This window comes from Astyanax mexicanus, unplaced genomic scaffold, assembly GCF_023375975.1.
Source record: "Astyanax mexicanus isolate ESR-SI-001 unplaced genomic scaffold, AstMex3_surface scaffold_66, whole genome shotgun sequence".
NCBI lineage: Eukaryota > Metazoa > Chordata > Actinopteri > Characiformes > Acestrorhamphidae > Astyanax > Astyanax mexicanus.
Genome location: NW_026040076.1, coordinates 72,444 through 85,000, shown reverse-complemented (window position 1 = coordinate 85,000; position 12,557 = coordinate 72,444). Strand labels below are relative to the sequence as shown.

At 40.0% G+C, this 12,557-nt stretch overlaps 1 protein-coding gene across 1 annotated transcript in view; it reads left to right on the top strand.

Annotated features, from left to right (window-relative positions):
* Positions 1-8,198, top strand: part of LOC103044005 (membrane-associated phosphatidylinositol transfer protein 3) — a 9,215-nt gene extending 1,017 nt beyond the window's left edge. The window contains exons 2-8 of the mRNA XM_049474167.1: positions 363-533; positions 1,459-1,607; positions 1,929-2,078; positions 2,246-2,429; positions 2,602-2,730; positions 2,846-3,209; positions 4,175-8,198. Coding sequence (XP_049330124.1) covers positions 363-533; positions 1,459-1,607; positions 1,929-2,078; positions 2,246-2,429; positions 2,602-2,730; positions 2,846-3,166 — 1,104 coding nt within the window. The 3' untranslated portion in view covers positions 3,167-3,209; positions 4,175-8,198. The remainder of the gene's footprint in view (positions 1-362; positions 534-1,458; positions 1,608-1,928; positions 2,079-2,245; positions 2,430-2,601; positions 2,731-2,845; positions 3,210-4,174) is intronic.
* Positions 8,199-12,557: the final 4,359 nt, after the last annotated feature.

Below are 12,557 nucleotides of genomic sequence, written 5' to 3'. Positions count from 1 at the left end.
AAATTACATATGTTCTATATATGTTCATGCATTTTTCAACATGACAGTTTACAAAGGCTGCTGCACTCCTTCTTACTTAGAGAATGTGTGGAAAGGTTTGAAACAAAAATGATGAAAATGATGACCTGTACTGTTGCATACTTTAATATTGTTTAAATGTATGCAGGAGAAATATCAGCTGAAACACCAAGTTGCTTGATATTCTTGGTACCAAAATGTATTTTAGGTGTTGTGTTGACTGAATGGCAAAATTCTAAATTGTTCAAAGCTTTACTTTCTGAACTTCAGAAAATATAGTTTTTGCACTGTTTTATGAGAAACACTGCACTGCATATATAAGAAGAATCCTTTTTATTAATCAGAATGAAAGAAGGAGCTTGTGTTTAATTCTGCACTGCTTTATTCTCTCCCTACAGAACGTCACGTCCAACCACAGAGTGAACGACGTAATTGCGACTGAGGACGGGACGCAGACGCTGGTTGGTCGCTTCATGTACGGCCCTCTGGACATGGTCACGCTCACGGGAGAAAAGGTACGAGAGCAGAATTCACGAGTGTATCAGGAACAGCGAGCTTTTGCACACTTCAGTAGCTTCATTTCCATACACAGGATGTTTGAGGGAAAAGAGTTTAACACTTCAAAAAGTTTTCTGAGGTAGACTTTAAAAATGGAAACTCACAGTATATGACATTTACATATACATTAAGGACAAAAGTGTTGGGACACACCTCTTAGTCATTGAATTCAGGTTTTCCATTCATTTCCATTTCCAGAGATCAATCAAGCACTTGTGTCGTGCAGTCTTTCTGTTTGAGTATTAGTGAGAAAATAGGGGGTTTTAAAGATCTCACTGGATTCCAGGTTCTGTAAGAGGATGCCACACAAAATCAGTCCTCGATATTTCACCATCAGCTGAGAGGAGAATTATTTAAGATCAGACCACATTAAATTATATACAGAACTCCTTTAGAACATCCTTAAAACATCTTTGAATTCAGAAGAACCCATTAGTCTTGGGCACTTTTCCACTGTAAGGTAGAATTAGGACCAGTAGCCTTCGTGGTGTTTTATAATAACCTGGTTGATTTCACAGAGATAGGAACTCTGAGTTTTTATTCTGGTAACTGGAGTCTTTTAACATCGCTATTGTGATGTTAACAAACTGGAAACTGGCTTCATCCAACATCTCTGCATTAGCACACCAGTTACAGTCCTCTTCCAACATCACTACTGCAGCATTAGCTTGGCTGCAGGCCTCAAATCACAAGCATGACATTTATTACAGATTATATATTTAGTAAAGATCAAGATTGTTTTTAATGTTTTCTGTATTGTAAATATGCTAAAAGTCCCCAGATCTTGCAGCGCCAGGTAAAAACACCAATCAGAACTGTTCAGCCCTGCAGTAGAAAAAAGCCCATTTTTAACAAAATAATCCTTATTCCTCTCTCTTTTAGGTGGACGTATATTTAATGACTCAGCCTCAGTCGGGTCGCTGGGTTCACTTCGACACAGAGGTGACCAACAGCAATGGCAGAGTGTCATACACCATCCCAGACAGCAAGAAACTGCCCGTCGGTGTTTATCCGATTAAAATGGTCGTCAAGTAAGTCCATATCCAGCGCTTGTCTTTCCAAGAACGGCTACAGATTATTTATGAGTGTCGGTTGCTGTGATTTATAGTTAATTGCTGTTATTCAGTATTGCAGTGTATGTTAAATGGCACTGGCTGTGGCTTTAGGGCTGGACCTGAATGGTTGAGTGAATTGTTAATCCCTCTCCTCAGAGCTGCTGCATGGAGGCTCCTTCCAGCAGGTGCTTAAATTAAACCACAGCCTCCAGTACAGACAGTTTCTGCTATAGATTAGTTAACTTTCTTGATTCTTCTCGTTTCTGTTGACTCATCCTTCTGTTCTCTGGCCTTCAGGGGAGATCAGACGAATACAGAGGCCTTTTTGACGGTTTTGCCTCGGGGGATGGAGTGTGTGGTGTTCAGCATCGATGGTTCTTTTGCTGCCAGCGTCTCCATCATGGGTAGTGACCCTAAAGTACGGCCTGGAGCTGTGGATGTGGTGAGGTGAGCAGTATTACTGTATCAGAGAGAGAGACACACAATAACAGTAAATATTAAATACTAAAGTTATACTGCATTAACTGGTTGAGATATTTAAGAATGCAATGTGATTTTATGGAAAATAAAAACCTATATAAGCTTAACAGTATGATGCTTCATTTTGTGTTCAGACACTGGCAGGACCTTGGCTTTCTCATCATCTACATCACTGGACGTCCAGACATGCAGAAGCAGAGGGTGGTTTCATGGCTGTCGCAGCACAACTTCCCCCAAGGCATGATCTTCTTCTCTGAGGGATTAGTACACGACCCTCTGCGCCAGAAAACCATCTTCCTCAGGAACCTGATGCAGGAGGTAGAAGATCCTCCTCTCTCTCTTTTCTCTCTCTTTCCTTTCTCGTCTCTCAGTCTCTTTCTTAATGTTCTCACCTGTCCTCCCGCGTTCTCGGATCACACCTGCAGTGAATTCCCTTTGTAGCAGAACCTGAGTCTGTCTGAGACTCACAGCTTGTCTTTTCTTGTTTTAGTGTCACATAAAGATCAACTCGGCCTACGGCTCCATGAAGGATATCTCAGTCTACAGCATGCTGGGCCTCAGTCCGGGTCAGATTTATATCGTGGGCAGACCGTCTAAGAAGTACCAGAATCAGTGCCAGGTGAGCCCGAATTCCTCCTGTTTTCTTTTTACATTATATTGGATTTGTTTTTTTCTGCACTAGAGTATTAGTTTTTTATCTTCTGTTTTTCCTATTTATCTTCCTGTTTTTGCAGTTTCTGAGCGAAGGCTACGCAGTGCACCTCTCCTCCCTGCAGTTCGGTCACAGGGCTCGGCCGAAGAAGAGCTCCTCGGTGCGCATGGTGCTGAGGAAGGGCTCCTTCGGCCTTTCGGCAAAACCGGACTTCCTGTGTAAACGCACTCACTTACGCCGAACCATGTCCGTCCAGCAGCCTGAGCCGCCCGTGACCCCCAACCCTAAACCAGAGCGAGCCCAGAGCCAGCCCGAGTCTGACAAGGAGCACGGGGGCGGAGGGAGGGGAGTGCACAGTGTGTGGGTGCGGGGGGCCGTGCACCGGGGGGACACTACTCCCTGAAGAGGAAAAGGGAGAAGAGGAAGAAGAGATTTACAAAATCCAGGTAATTCTCTTTACTGACGTTATAAACTGACAAGCTCAAAACTCAAAATGTTTAATTGTGCTTGTGTCTTATAACAAATATGCAATTATTATTCAAATCAATCAGTGCTGCATATAATAGCTCAAAAATGACTATATTTTCTGAATTTGTGATAGATCAGTTATTTTTGAGACAAAACAGACCAATATAGTACTTCATTTTATACACATAATTAACCCTTTTTTATATAAAACTTTACTCAGCTGGTCTTTTGTACATTTGCCTCACAGATGCTTCCCTTCCATTCAGCTAAATATCTACAATATGCAGCTGAATTATTGCCTTCAATAAAATATTTTTCTATAGATTTTTCCCTAAAGATATCCAGCAGTATTTCTCCTACAGCATTTCTCAAAACTCCTTCATTTATAAGCATATTCAGATTTTTTCTGGATTGTGTTCCTTATGTTTACTGAATCAATGTGAATCTTTATAGTCCTTCAATCTGTGAATCGTTTAAATGACCATTTAAAATTTACATTCAGCAGAACTTAAATAAACACTTTCTGTCACACAGCAGCGTCATTTACTGCGTTTCCCTGTTCATTCCCTGGGTCATTAGAGAGTTTAGGGAAACATCCTCTTGATTTCTGTGGCTGAGCCGGTCTTCCCTCCCTCTAGCAGAGCCTTATTTATATTCACCACAGAACCCGAGGTGGAGCTATTATTAGGAGCTGCTCTTTTATTGTCTGAGCTCACTGCGCCTCCTACTCTCTCATTTTTCCTCTCGCTGCTGAAATCCGAATGCTAATTCCCAGACGCTCAGCTAGCTCTGCTGATCTGAAGTAAATTCAGCAGTTACTTAATGACAGATTATGTTTGGATTTATGAGCTGGAGCCAATTCCTCTAAAATAGTCATTCTGATGATCTGCTGAGTAAAAGAAGACAGTCATTCATTCATTTTGTGTTTTCTGTCCTCCTGCAGCTCCTACTCCTCTTCTGAACCATTGGCTGATTCTGCTGAGATAAATCCTGCAGCTCCACTCTGTAAAGATCTCGCTGGATATCTTGGATTTGATATGACATCATTACCCCCCCCCCCCCCTCTCTACACAGTGATCCTATTGGAGGCACAGGAGGAGAGGTGGGGTTCAGCCTCTCATAAGGAAGTTTCTGAACCCGGTTGTGAACACGGCATTTCTAAGTTGACCTTTGGATGCAGAGCTGCAGTGAAGCGTCACTTTCTCTCAGATTCGAGTGGATTTGCTCAGTGATCCACGCGGCCTTTTCTTCAGAGAGGAGGATCACAGGAGGGCTGGAGGCGAGAGATCATCAGATAAGAAGCACCTGAAGTGTGTGATTTTAAGTGCACAGCTCAAAACCTGCTGCTTGGACAGGGAGGTCCTCGCCGGCTCCTGCAATAATGCTGTGAATAAAGCTGGAGACTCTCTGCTCTGTGGGCGGCGGTTTCTGGCAGGGCTGGATTAATATATGCTGGACTGAACTGGACCCTTTAGTTCCTTCAACCAACTTCAGATCTCCTATAGTCCAGCTGCAGGACGGCCTGCAGGACAGTGGGTTCAATGTTCTTCTACTCGTGGAAATTGTGACCATAAATTAAGTGCAGTGGTGCTTAAATCTTGGCCTGTTTGTGACCCCTTTCTTTATTTCTATCTAAATATGACCTAAAACTAAAAGTAGATAAAGAGAAACCAAATCAAACGAATGAGACAAAATTATTAGATTTGCTTATTTATTTATTGAGTAAAATTGTCCAATATAACATCATATAACACAATTGTCTTCACTTTTCAAACAGTTTATTTCAGGCATTTGTTTTGGATTATTTTCCCATTTTTTCTTACAAGCATACAGCTTTAACTCTAATATTTTGGTTGGTTTTCTCATATTAACCATTTGTTTCAGTTACGTCAACAACATTTCTGTTAAATTAAGATCAGGACTTTGACCCCTTGTGTGCTTAGGGTCATTGTCTTTCTGCTTGACCCACCTTCTTTTGAGATTTATCTCACAGAAAAATGTCCTTACAGTGTCCTTCAGAATCTGCTCATAGAATTCATTGTTTCTTCTATGATGGCAAGTTATTCAGGCCCTGAAGCAGCAAAACAGGCCCGAAACTGTGTTACTAATGTTAAATATATACAGAAATATAGAAACTTCTGAAGAGTTCACACAGTTTAGGCACCACTGTATGTTACTGGGTGTAGTTGCTTGTTGCAATAGCTAAATACACCAATGTTTACCATTGATCTAATGATAACTTTGTAATTGTATTGCAGTGTTTTACTATAGTTGTTCACAAGGTTGTTCACCACTGTACTGCCACATTATTCAAGCGATAATAACGTAATTACTTAATCGGATATTGGTATTGTTTACAAATGAATAAACCTTGTACATACACCTTGTATATTTATGTATAACTATATATAAACATTATATAAATGTAGACTAATAATACCCACTTTGAGAGATGTTGATTGTCTCTTCATGTAATGTGACTTTTGTAGTAATGAAAAGCGATTTTTTTTTATTAAAAGGTCAGAAGAAATTTAAATTTACTACTCTGACGTTACCTAACCAAAGTATGTTACACGTTCTTCTACATTGGTGTGGAGTGTTCTTTTTAAAGATCAGTGGTGTCCAGTCTTATCTTAAACGGCTGGTTTTCATTCCAGACAAGCAGAAGCATCAGTTATTTAAAGACTGACCAGCTGATTAAACAGGTGGAATCAGGTGTGCTACTAAGATTGAACACCCCTGATATAAACTATATACAGTGTGAAAGTGTCTAAGGTGTGAAGTTGAGAGGTGTTAGTGGATGTGTTTGTATGTCTGTTTTCTATTTATTGTAAATAATATTCGAAATGAATGAAAAAGTCGTGTTTTGGGTCGTCTGAATGAATTAGGTCTTAAACTGAGCCTGAAAATTGAGCCAATGAGATGGTGTGATCTTTTGTGTGTGGTGAAACAAATTGTGACCATTGTTGCTGATGAAATATTGAGTCCTTATATTCAGTATATGAATGTATTTTCAGCCTTATAAACGCGTGTAGTTGTGCATTAATTCGTCTTACAAAGATATAGACTTGGCACTGTATTTAAATTCTGTGTTATAAAATAATATATTTGTATTTCTTTAAGTTATTATTCATTAAGATGGAGATATATTATTTATGACTTGAATATTATATGATAGTATTTCATGCAGCTGTGCTAGCTGCAGCCAATAAACATTTTTTGGCACTAAAGCGTAGTACCTTGCCTCTTTAAGGATTATTAGAAAACTGCTGGTGTAAATGATGCTTTAGGAGAGTTCAAATCCATTATTTCACATTGTGATGTAAAATGACACCTTTAAAGAGGCAGTTCTTATGTTTTTTTGTTTTTTAATTCAGAAGTTTTCCTGAGTCTTTAGGGGACAAAATATTTTGATGAATGAATCAGTGTGCCTGTGGGAATATCTCTGCAATGTTGAATATGTTTGTTATCAAAGCAGAGGGTCTATAAAAAAAATAAATGAAAAGAAAAACAGGGTCTGGTAGGTTTTCAGTTGGGTTTTTGGTGTCTTTACATACTTGCCTCCCATGCAGAGCCTGTGCTCAGCTCTGGTGCTAACCTGGAGAACCATGGAGATATCACAATCAAATTCCTGCAGCTTTAAACCAAAAAACTAAGAATTAGAGCAGAAAATAAATGTCAAGCTAAAGAAGAGCTAGCATTACAGAGTCCTGATTAAAAAAAGAGAAAAACTGATGTAGGTAAGATGTTCTGTGAATTTCACCACCCTGGATGTGTTTTAAGATCTTTAAAAAGTCCTTAAACAAATACAAAAATGTATTAAACTTGTAGAGTTTCCAACAATCTAAATAATAAACTGATGTTTCCTCCTCGCTGCCTCTTTTACTCATGAAGTAAAATCTCTCTGGTGAAACAGAGCAGATGATGTGAAGCTGTGGTTCGGTCAAAGTTAACTGTGCTTTAGTCTTCAGCAAATTCAACAGTCTGGATATCTGAAGCCAAATGTTTAATGCAAACAGCCTAGAGAACATATTGCAGCCTTTTGCAGGCAGAGGACCGCTGATGAATGTCTGGATGTTGAATTTGCGCAGTGTGGTAAAAAGATCATTAAAGTCCCTTTTTAACACCTCAGACTCCTCTTTCCTTGTATCGTTCTTTCCAACATGAACAATGATCCGTTTCACTGTTCTGTATTCAGCCAGTAGTGCTGGAAGCTTCTCATTCAGTTCAGAAATGGTGATGTTTGGCTCACATCGAACGATGAGTTTCTGATTATTGTTCATGCTGTGAACAGAATCATCCCCCAAAACAAGACAATCTGCTGTAGCCCCAGCCTGGAGCCCTGTGGCTCCCCTGGGGTGTTTTGAATGTCTGAATCTTCTGGTTCTTTCTGTATCATACTGGCTGGTATTAGGAAAGTCATTAAGGTCTTGCAGTGGCTCAAATCTGTTTTGCAAACTAAGTGACTGGAACTGATTTCCTCTGGCTCTGTGCTCTGATCTCCGAGCAATAGCTTTAGCATTAGCATTAGCCAGATGAGCTATGTTAGGAGGAGTGGAGGATACTACAGAGCTGTATGTGGCATGCCGTTTGGGTTTAGCCCCAATGTGAACCCATTGCTGGTTTTGCCCATATCTTTCAGCTGTACTCACATTAGGGATGTCCACATGATCTGCTGGTCCAGTTCTGTTCGTCTCCACTGCTCGCTGCTCCGTTAAAATCCCTGCCCGTTGTCCACTGGCAGCACTCCCACACTCCGATGGTCCTCGAACCGCACAGAAATGCCAGTCCTTAAACTCTGATAACAAGGACCGAAAATTTGTTTCCAAAACAGTCATTCTTTGTAGAAGATTGTAGCAGTTCTGGCAGCACAGGTGCTCTGAACCCACACAAGGAGGCATCTTGTAGATTTCTTCTTTAGTACTCTACAGGAACTTTTCTGATTCCTGTGCCTATGGCTCTACTATACAGTCTCCAAAAGAAACTAGAAAAAAATTAAATAAGAAACAAAATATGGTAGTGCTAGTGCTAATCTAAATAATGAGCTCAGACACTGTAGCTCAAAAATATCTGAAAATAAAGAAAAATATGAAAGATAGCAGAGCTAAGCAGAGAAGTGTCTGAACGGCAGGAAGCAAAAAAACTCTCTGAGATCTCGCTCTGAGGTCTCGCTCTGAGGTCTCGCTCTGAGCTCTCGCTCTGAGGTCTCGCTCTGAGGTCTCGCTCTGAGGTCTCGCTCTCAGCTCTCGCTCTTAGGTCTCTCTCTGAGGTCTTTCTCTGAGCTCTCGCTCTCAGTTCTCGCTCTGAGCTCTCGCTCTCAGCTCTCGCTCTCAGCTCTCGCTCTTAGGTCTCTCTCTGAGGTCTTTCTCTGAGCTCTCGCTCTCAGCTCTCGCTCTGAGATCTCGCTCTGAGATCTCGCTCTTAGGTCTCTCTCTGAGGTCTTTCTCTGAGGTCTCGCTCTGAGCTCCATCAGGTCTGTAATCACACGGCTTTAGATGTACTTTTTAATATGTATTAAAAAACACTGTGAACAGTTTATGCTTTAAAACATCCCGTAACCTCAGATCTGCACACATACCTGCTTTAATCCATTAAAGATTTATATTGGTTTTGTTTGGTGTTTTTGTATCGTTTTCTATCTTTTGAATGGTTATTCTTTGTTTCCTTGTTTGATAAAAAAGTGACATTTCTTCATGGCTCTGAAATCGAGGCTTCTTGGGACAGTTACTAGAATGACATCATCTGACGCCTGTGTCTCTCAGGTTCAGGTAACTCACCTCTGTTTTACCTTATTATTACTTCATGTTTCTCCCTGTTCAGCGTAAGAACATTTAACATTTAAAAGATGTTTGTTTTTTTGTTCTATAGTCTCTTTTCTTTACCAGTGTTTTGTAGATTCACACATCAGCAAAATTATCCAATCACTTTCTAGTTTATAGTTGGGTGGAACCAGTTTTGTCTTAACAATTATACCTAATTTCAGAGTGTGAGCCCAAAACAGATTTTTGGCATATATAGATTATATACAGATATTTAGTATTTAATAGTCAAGTCAAGTCAAGTAAAGACATTATCAACCGCTTCATCCATTAAGGGTCGCGGGGGGGTGCTGGAGCCTATCCCAGCCGGCATCGGGCGGAAGGCAGGACACACCCTGGACAGGCCGCCAATCCATCGCAGGGCAGACAGACACAGACAGACACACAGACACATTCATTCACACACTCACACCTAGGGGCAATTTGTATCCGACATCCAATTAGCCTGAACGTGCCGTCTTTGGACTGTGGGAGGAAACCGGAGCACCCGGAGGAAACCCACGCAGACACGGGGAGAACGTGCAAACTCCACACAGAAAGACCCGGGTCGCCCCACCTGGGAGTATTTAATAGTGTGGGCAGAAAAAAAAAACAGAAAAAAACTACAAAAATGGGATCCAAACCAAATAATAATTATAGTGGGATTTTTACAGATGCAATTCGTTAAATTGCTTCGGTATGTAAAAGCCCTACTACTACTACTACTTCTACTTCTGATACTAAATGTAGGTTGAAAATATTAGACATATATTAGCCTATCCAGCCTATTGAAAGCTGATGGCTCATGTATTTTGTCATGTCCATCATTAATGCTAAACACAGGTTACATAAAGCAGTCTGAGGGTCGTAAGAGCCCCGGCATTAATGCAGTTCTGCCCACGACCTTAAACTCCATTAAGTGGACACTTCCTCCACATTCACAATAACATTTTACCCATCATTAAGCTCTTCATAATTTAGTCTTTCTCAATGTCAGCTCTTTTATAGGTGGCATTTACCAATGCAGCTCCTGAACTAAAAACTAAACACCAAAAAGAAAGAAAGATAATCAGGCTCTCAGTCATCAGCTGTTCTACAGTTTTGTTGCAAATATTCCCAAATATTCCCAACAGCAAAATCCCGTATTTTACAGTCACAGAAAAAGGCTGGTAGGTTCTGGTGAGACTGGACTGATGGATGAATCTTGACTCTGCTAAAGATGTAGAACCCAGTTTAGTTTCTGGTCTTTTGGGAGAATTTGGGAGAAGATCAGCAGCTCTGGTAGCGCCTCACGCCCAGCAGACCCCACTGTCTGCCTACAGTGGAACAGTTTCTATGCTTTAACCATTTTACTGTTAATATTTATATATTTGTTCTCTGATCTCTGCTAACTCATGATACAACACTGACTGAAATAATTTTACAAAAAGAAAATCCTAGAAGCTTTTACTTTACTAGCTTTGAGATTTTAGGCTTATTGTTCCGAGCTTTTTATATGAAATAGGAATTGAAACTTATCTGTTAGTTATGATATACTTTGAAAATCATACAGAATATTAAGCCACTTGGTTTAAACTCATTCTTCAGTTCCATATTTAACTAATCTTTGATGGACAGACTATTCTTTTCAGTGACTCTAAACGATAGTGATGAAATCTGACTTTGACCCAAAGCATCAATATTTAACTGTGTTTAATGACTTTATTCCCTTGCTAAAGTATTAGATGGAGATCTGACCCCTCTTGCATAGTAATATGTTACTTATTCTTTTTGGAGGATGAATGATTCATGTTTTTCTTCATGATGGAATTAATATCTTTAACCACTTTTTACTCAAATTACAGCTTATTTTAATACTTTCTGTGATTTACTGAACCTAAATCTGACAAAGATGCTTAAGGTTTAATATAAATGAATCAGTTGTGGTTAATCAGATACTGAGTGTGTTAATGTTAATCAGTGCAGGGTTGCAGAGCCGGAGAACAACACAGCGGGCAGTGGAGAGCCAGGCTGGGAACATCAGGAAAAGCATCTCCATACATGTAAAAGAGATAGATAGAGAAAACAGAAAGGAAAGGAAGAGAAAAAAAAGCAGAAGTTAGAAGGGTTGTGTAATAATTCTGATGAGTAGAAGGACAGGGCTGATTCCTGAAAGCTGGAACCACAGACGGACACATCCAGGAAGACCGGCCGGCCAGGCGTCTCAGCACATAAGAGAAAGATAGAGATCAGAGAGAGAGACAGAGAGAGAACGGAGAGAGAGAACAGAGAGATAGAGAGAGAGAGAGATAGAGAGAGAGAACAGAGAGGGGAGGGAAGAAAAAGGGGTTAGAATGGTTTTATAAAACTCTGCTGGAGTGGGATGGGCACTGGTAGCAGCAGCTCGGGACATGGGGAGAGAAAGAGAAAGCAGATGATTAGGACAGGGTTTATATTTGCTGGATAAGCTGTAAGAGGAAGAAAATTGTAATGAGACATTACTCAAAAGCTTGAGCAAATAGAAATGTTTTGAGTCTAGATTTAAAGATTGAGAGTGTGTCTGAGTCCCGTATATTAATAGGGAGGTTATTCCAAAGTTGGGGAGCTTTATAAAAGAACGCTCTTCCTCCTGTATAGTTTTTTCTAATACGCGGGACTAATAACAGGCCAGCGTCTTGGGAGCGGAGTGAACGCGGCGGATTGTAAGGAGTAAGGAGTTCCTGTAGATAATGCGGGGCCAGACCATTGAGGGATTTATACGTCAGGAGAAGTATTTTATAATCTATACGAAATCTAACAGGTAGCCAGTGTAGGGATGAAAGAATAGGTGTAATATGATCAAACTTTCTGGTTCTAGTAAGCACTCTTGCGGCTGCATTCTGAACTAGCTGGAGTTTATGGAGTCATTTATGTGACGCATTGCAGTAGTTGCAGTAGTCCAGCCTGGAGGTTATGAATGCATGTACCAGCTTCTCAGCATCTTCCAGAGAGTGTATACTGCGGATTTTAGCTATAACACACTACACTATAACACTACACTATAACATTACACTATAACACTACACTATAACACTACACTATAACACTACACTATAACACTACGCTATAACACTGCGCTATAACACTGCGCTAAAACACTACATTATAACACTACACTATAACACTACACTATAACACTACACTATAACACTACACTATAACACTACACTATAACACTACACTATAACACTACACTATACCACTACACTATAACACTACACTATAACACTACACTATAACACTACACTATAACACTACACTTTAACACTACACTATAACACTACACTATAACACTACACTATAACACTACATTATAACACTACACTATAACACTACACTATAACACTACATTATAACACTACACTATAACACTACACTATAACACTACACTATAACACTACACTATAACACTACACTATAACACTACACTATAACACTACATTATAACACTACACTATAACACTACACTATAACACTACACTATAACACTACACTATAACACTACATTAT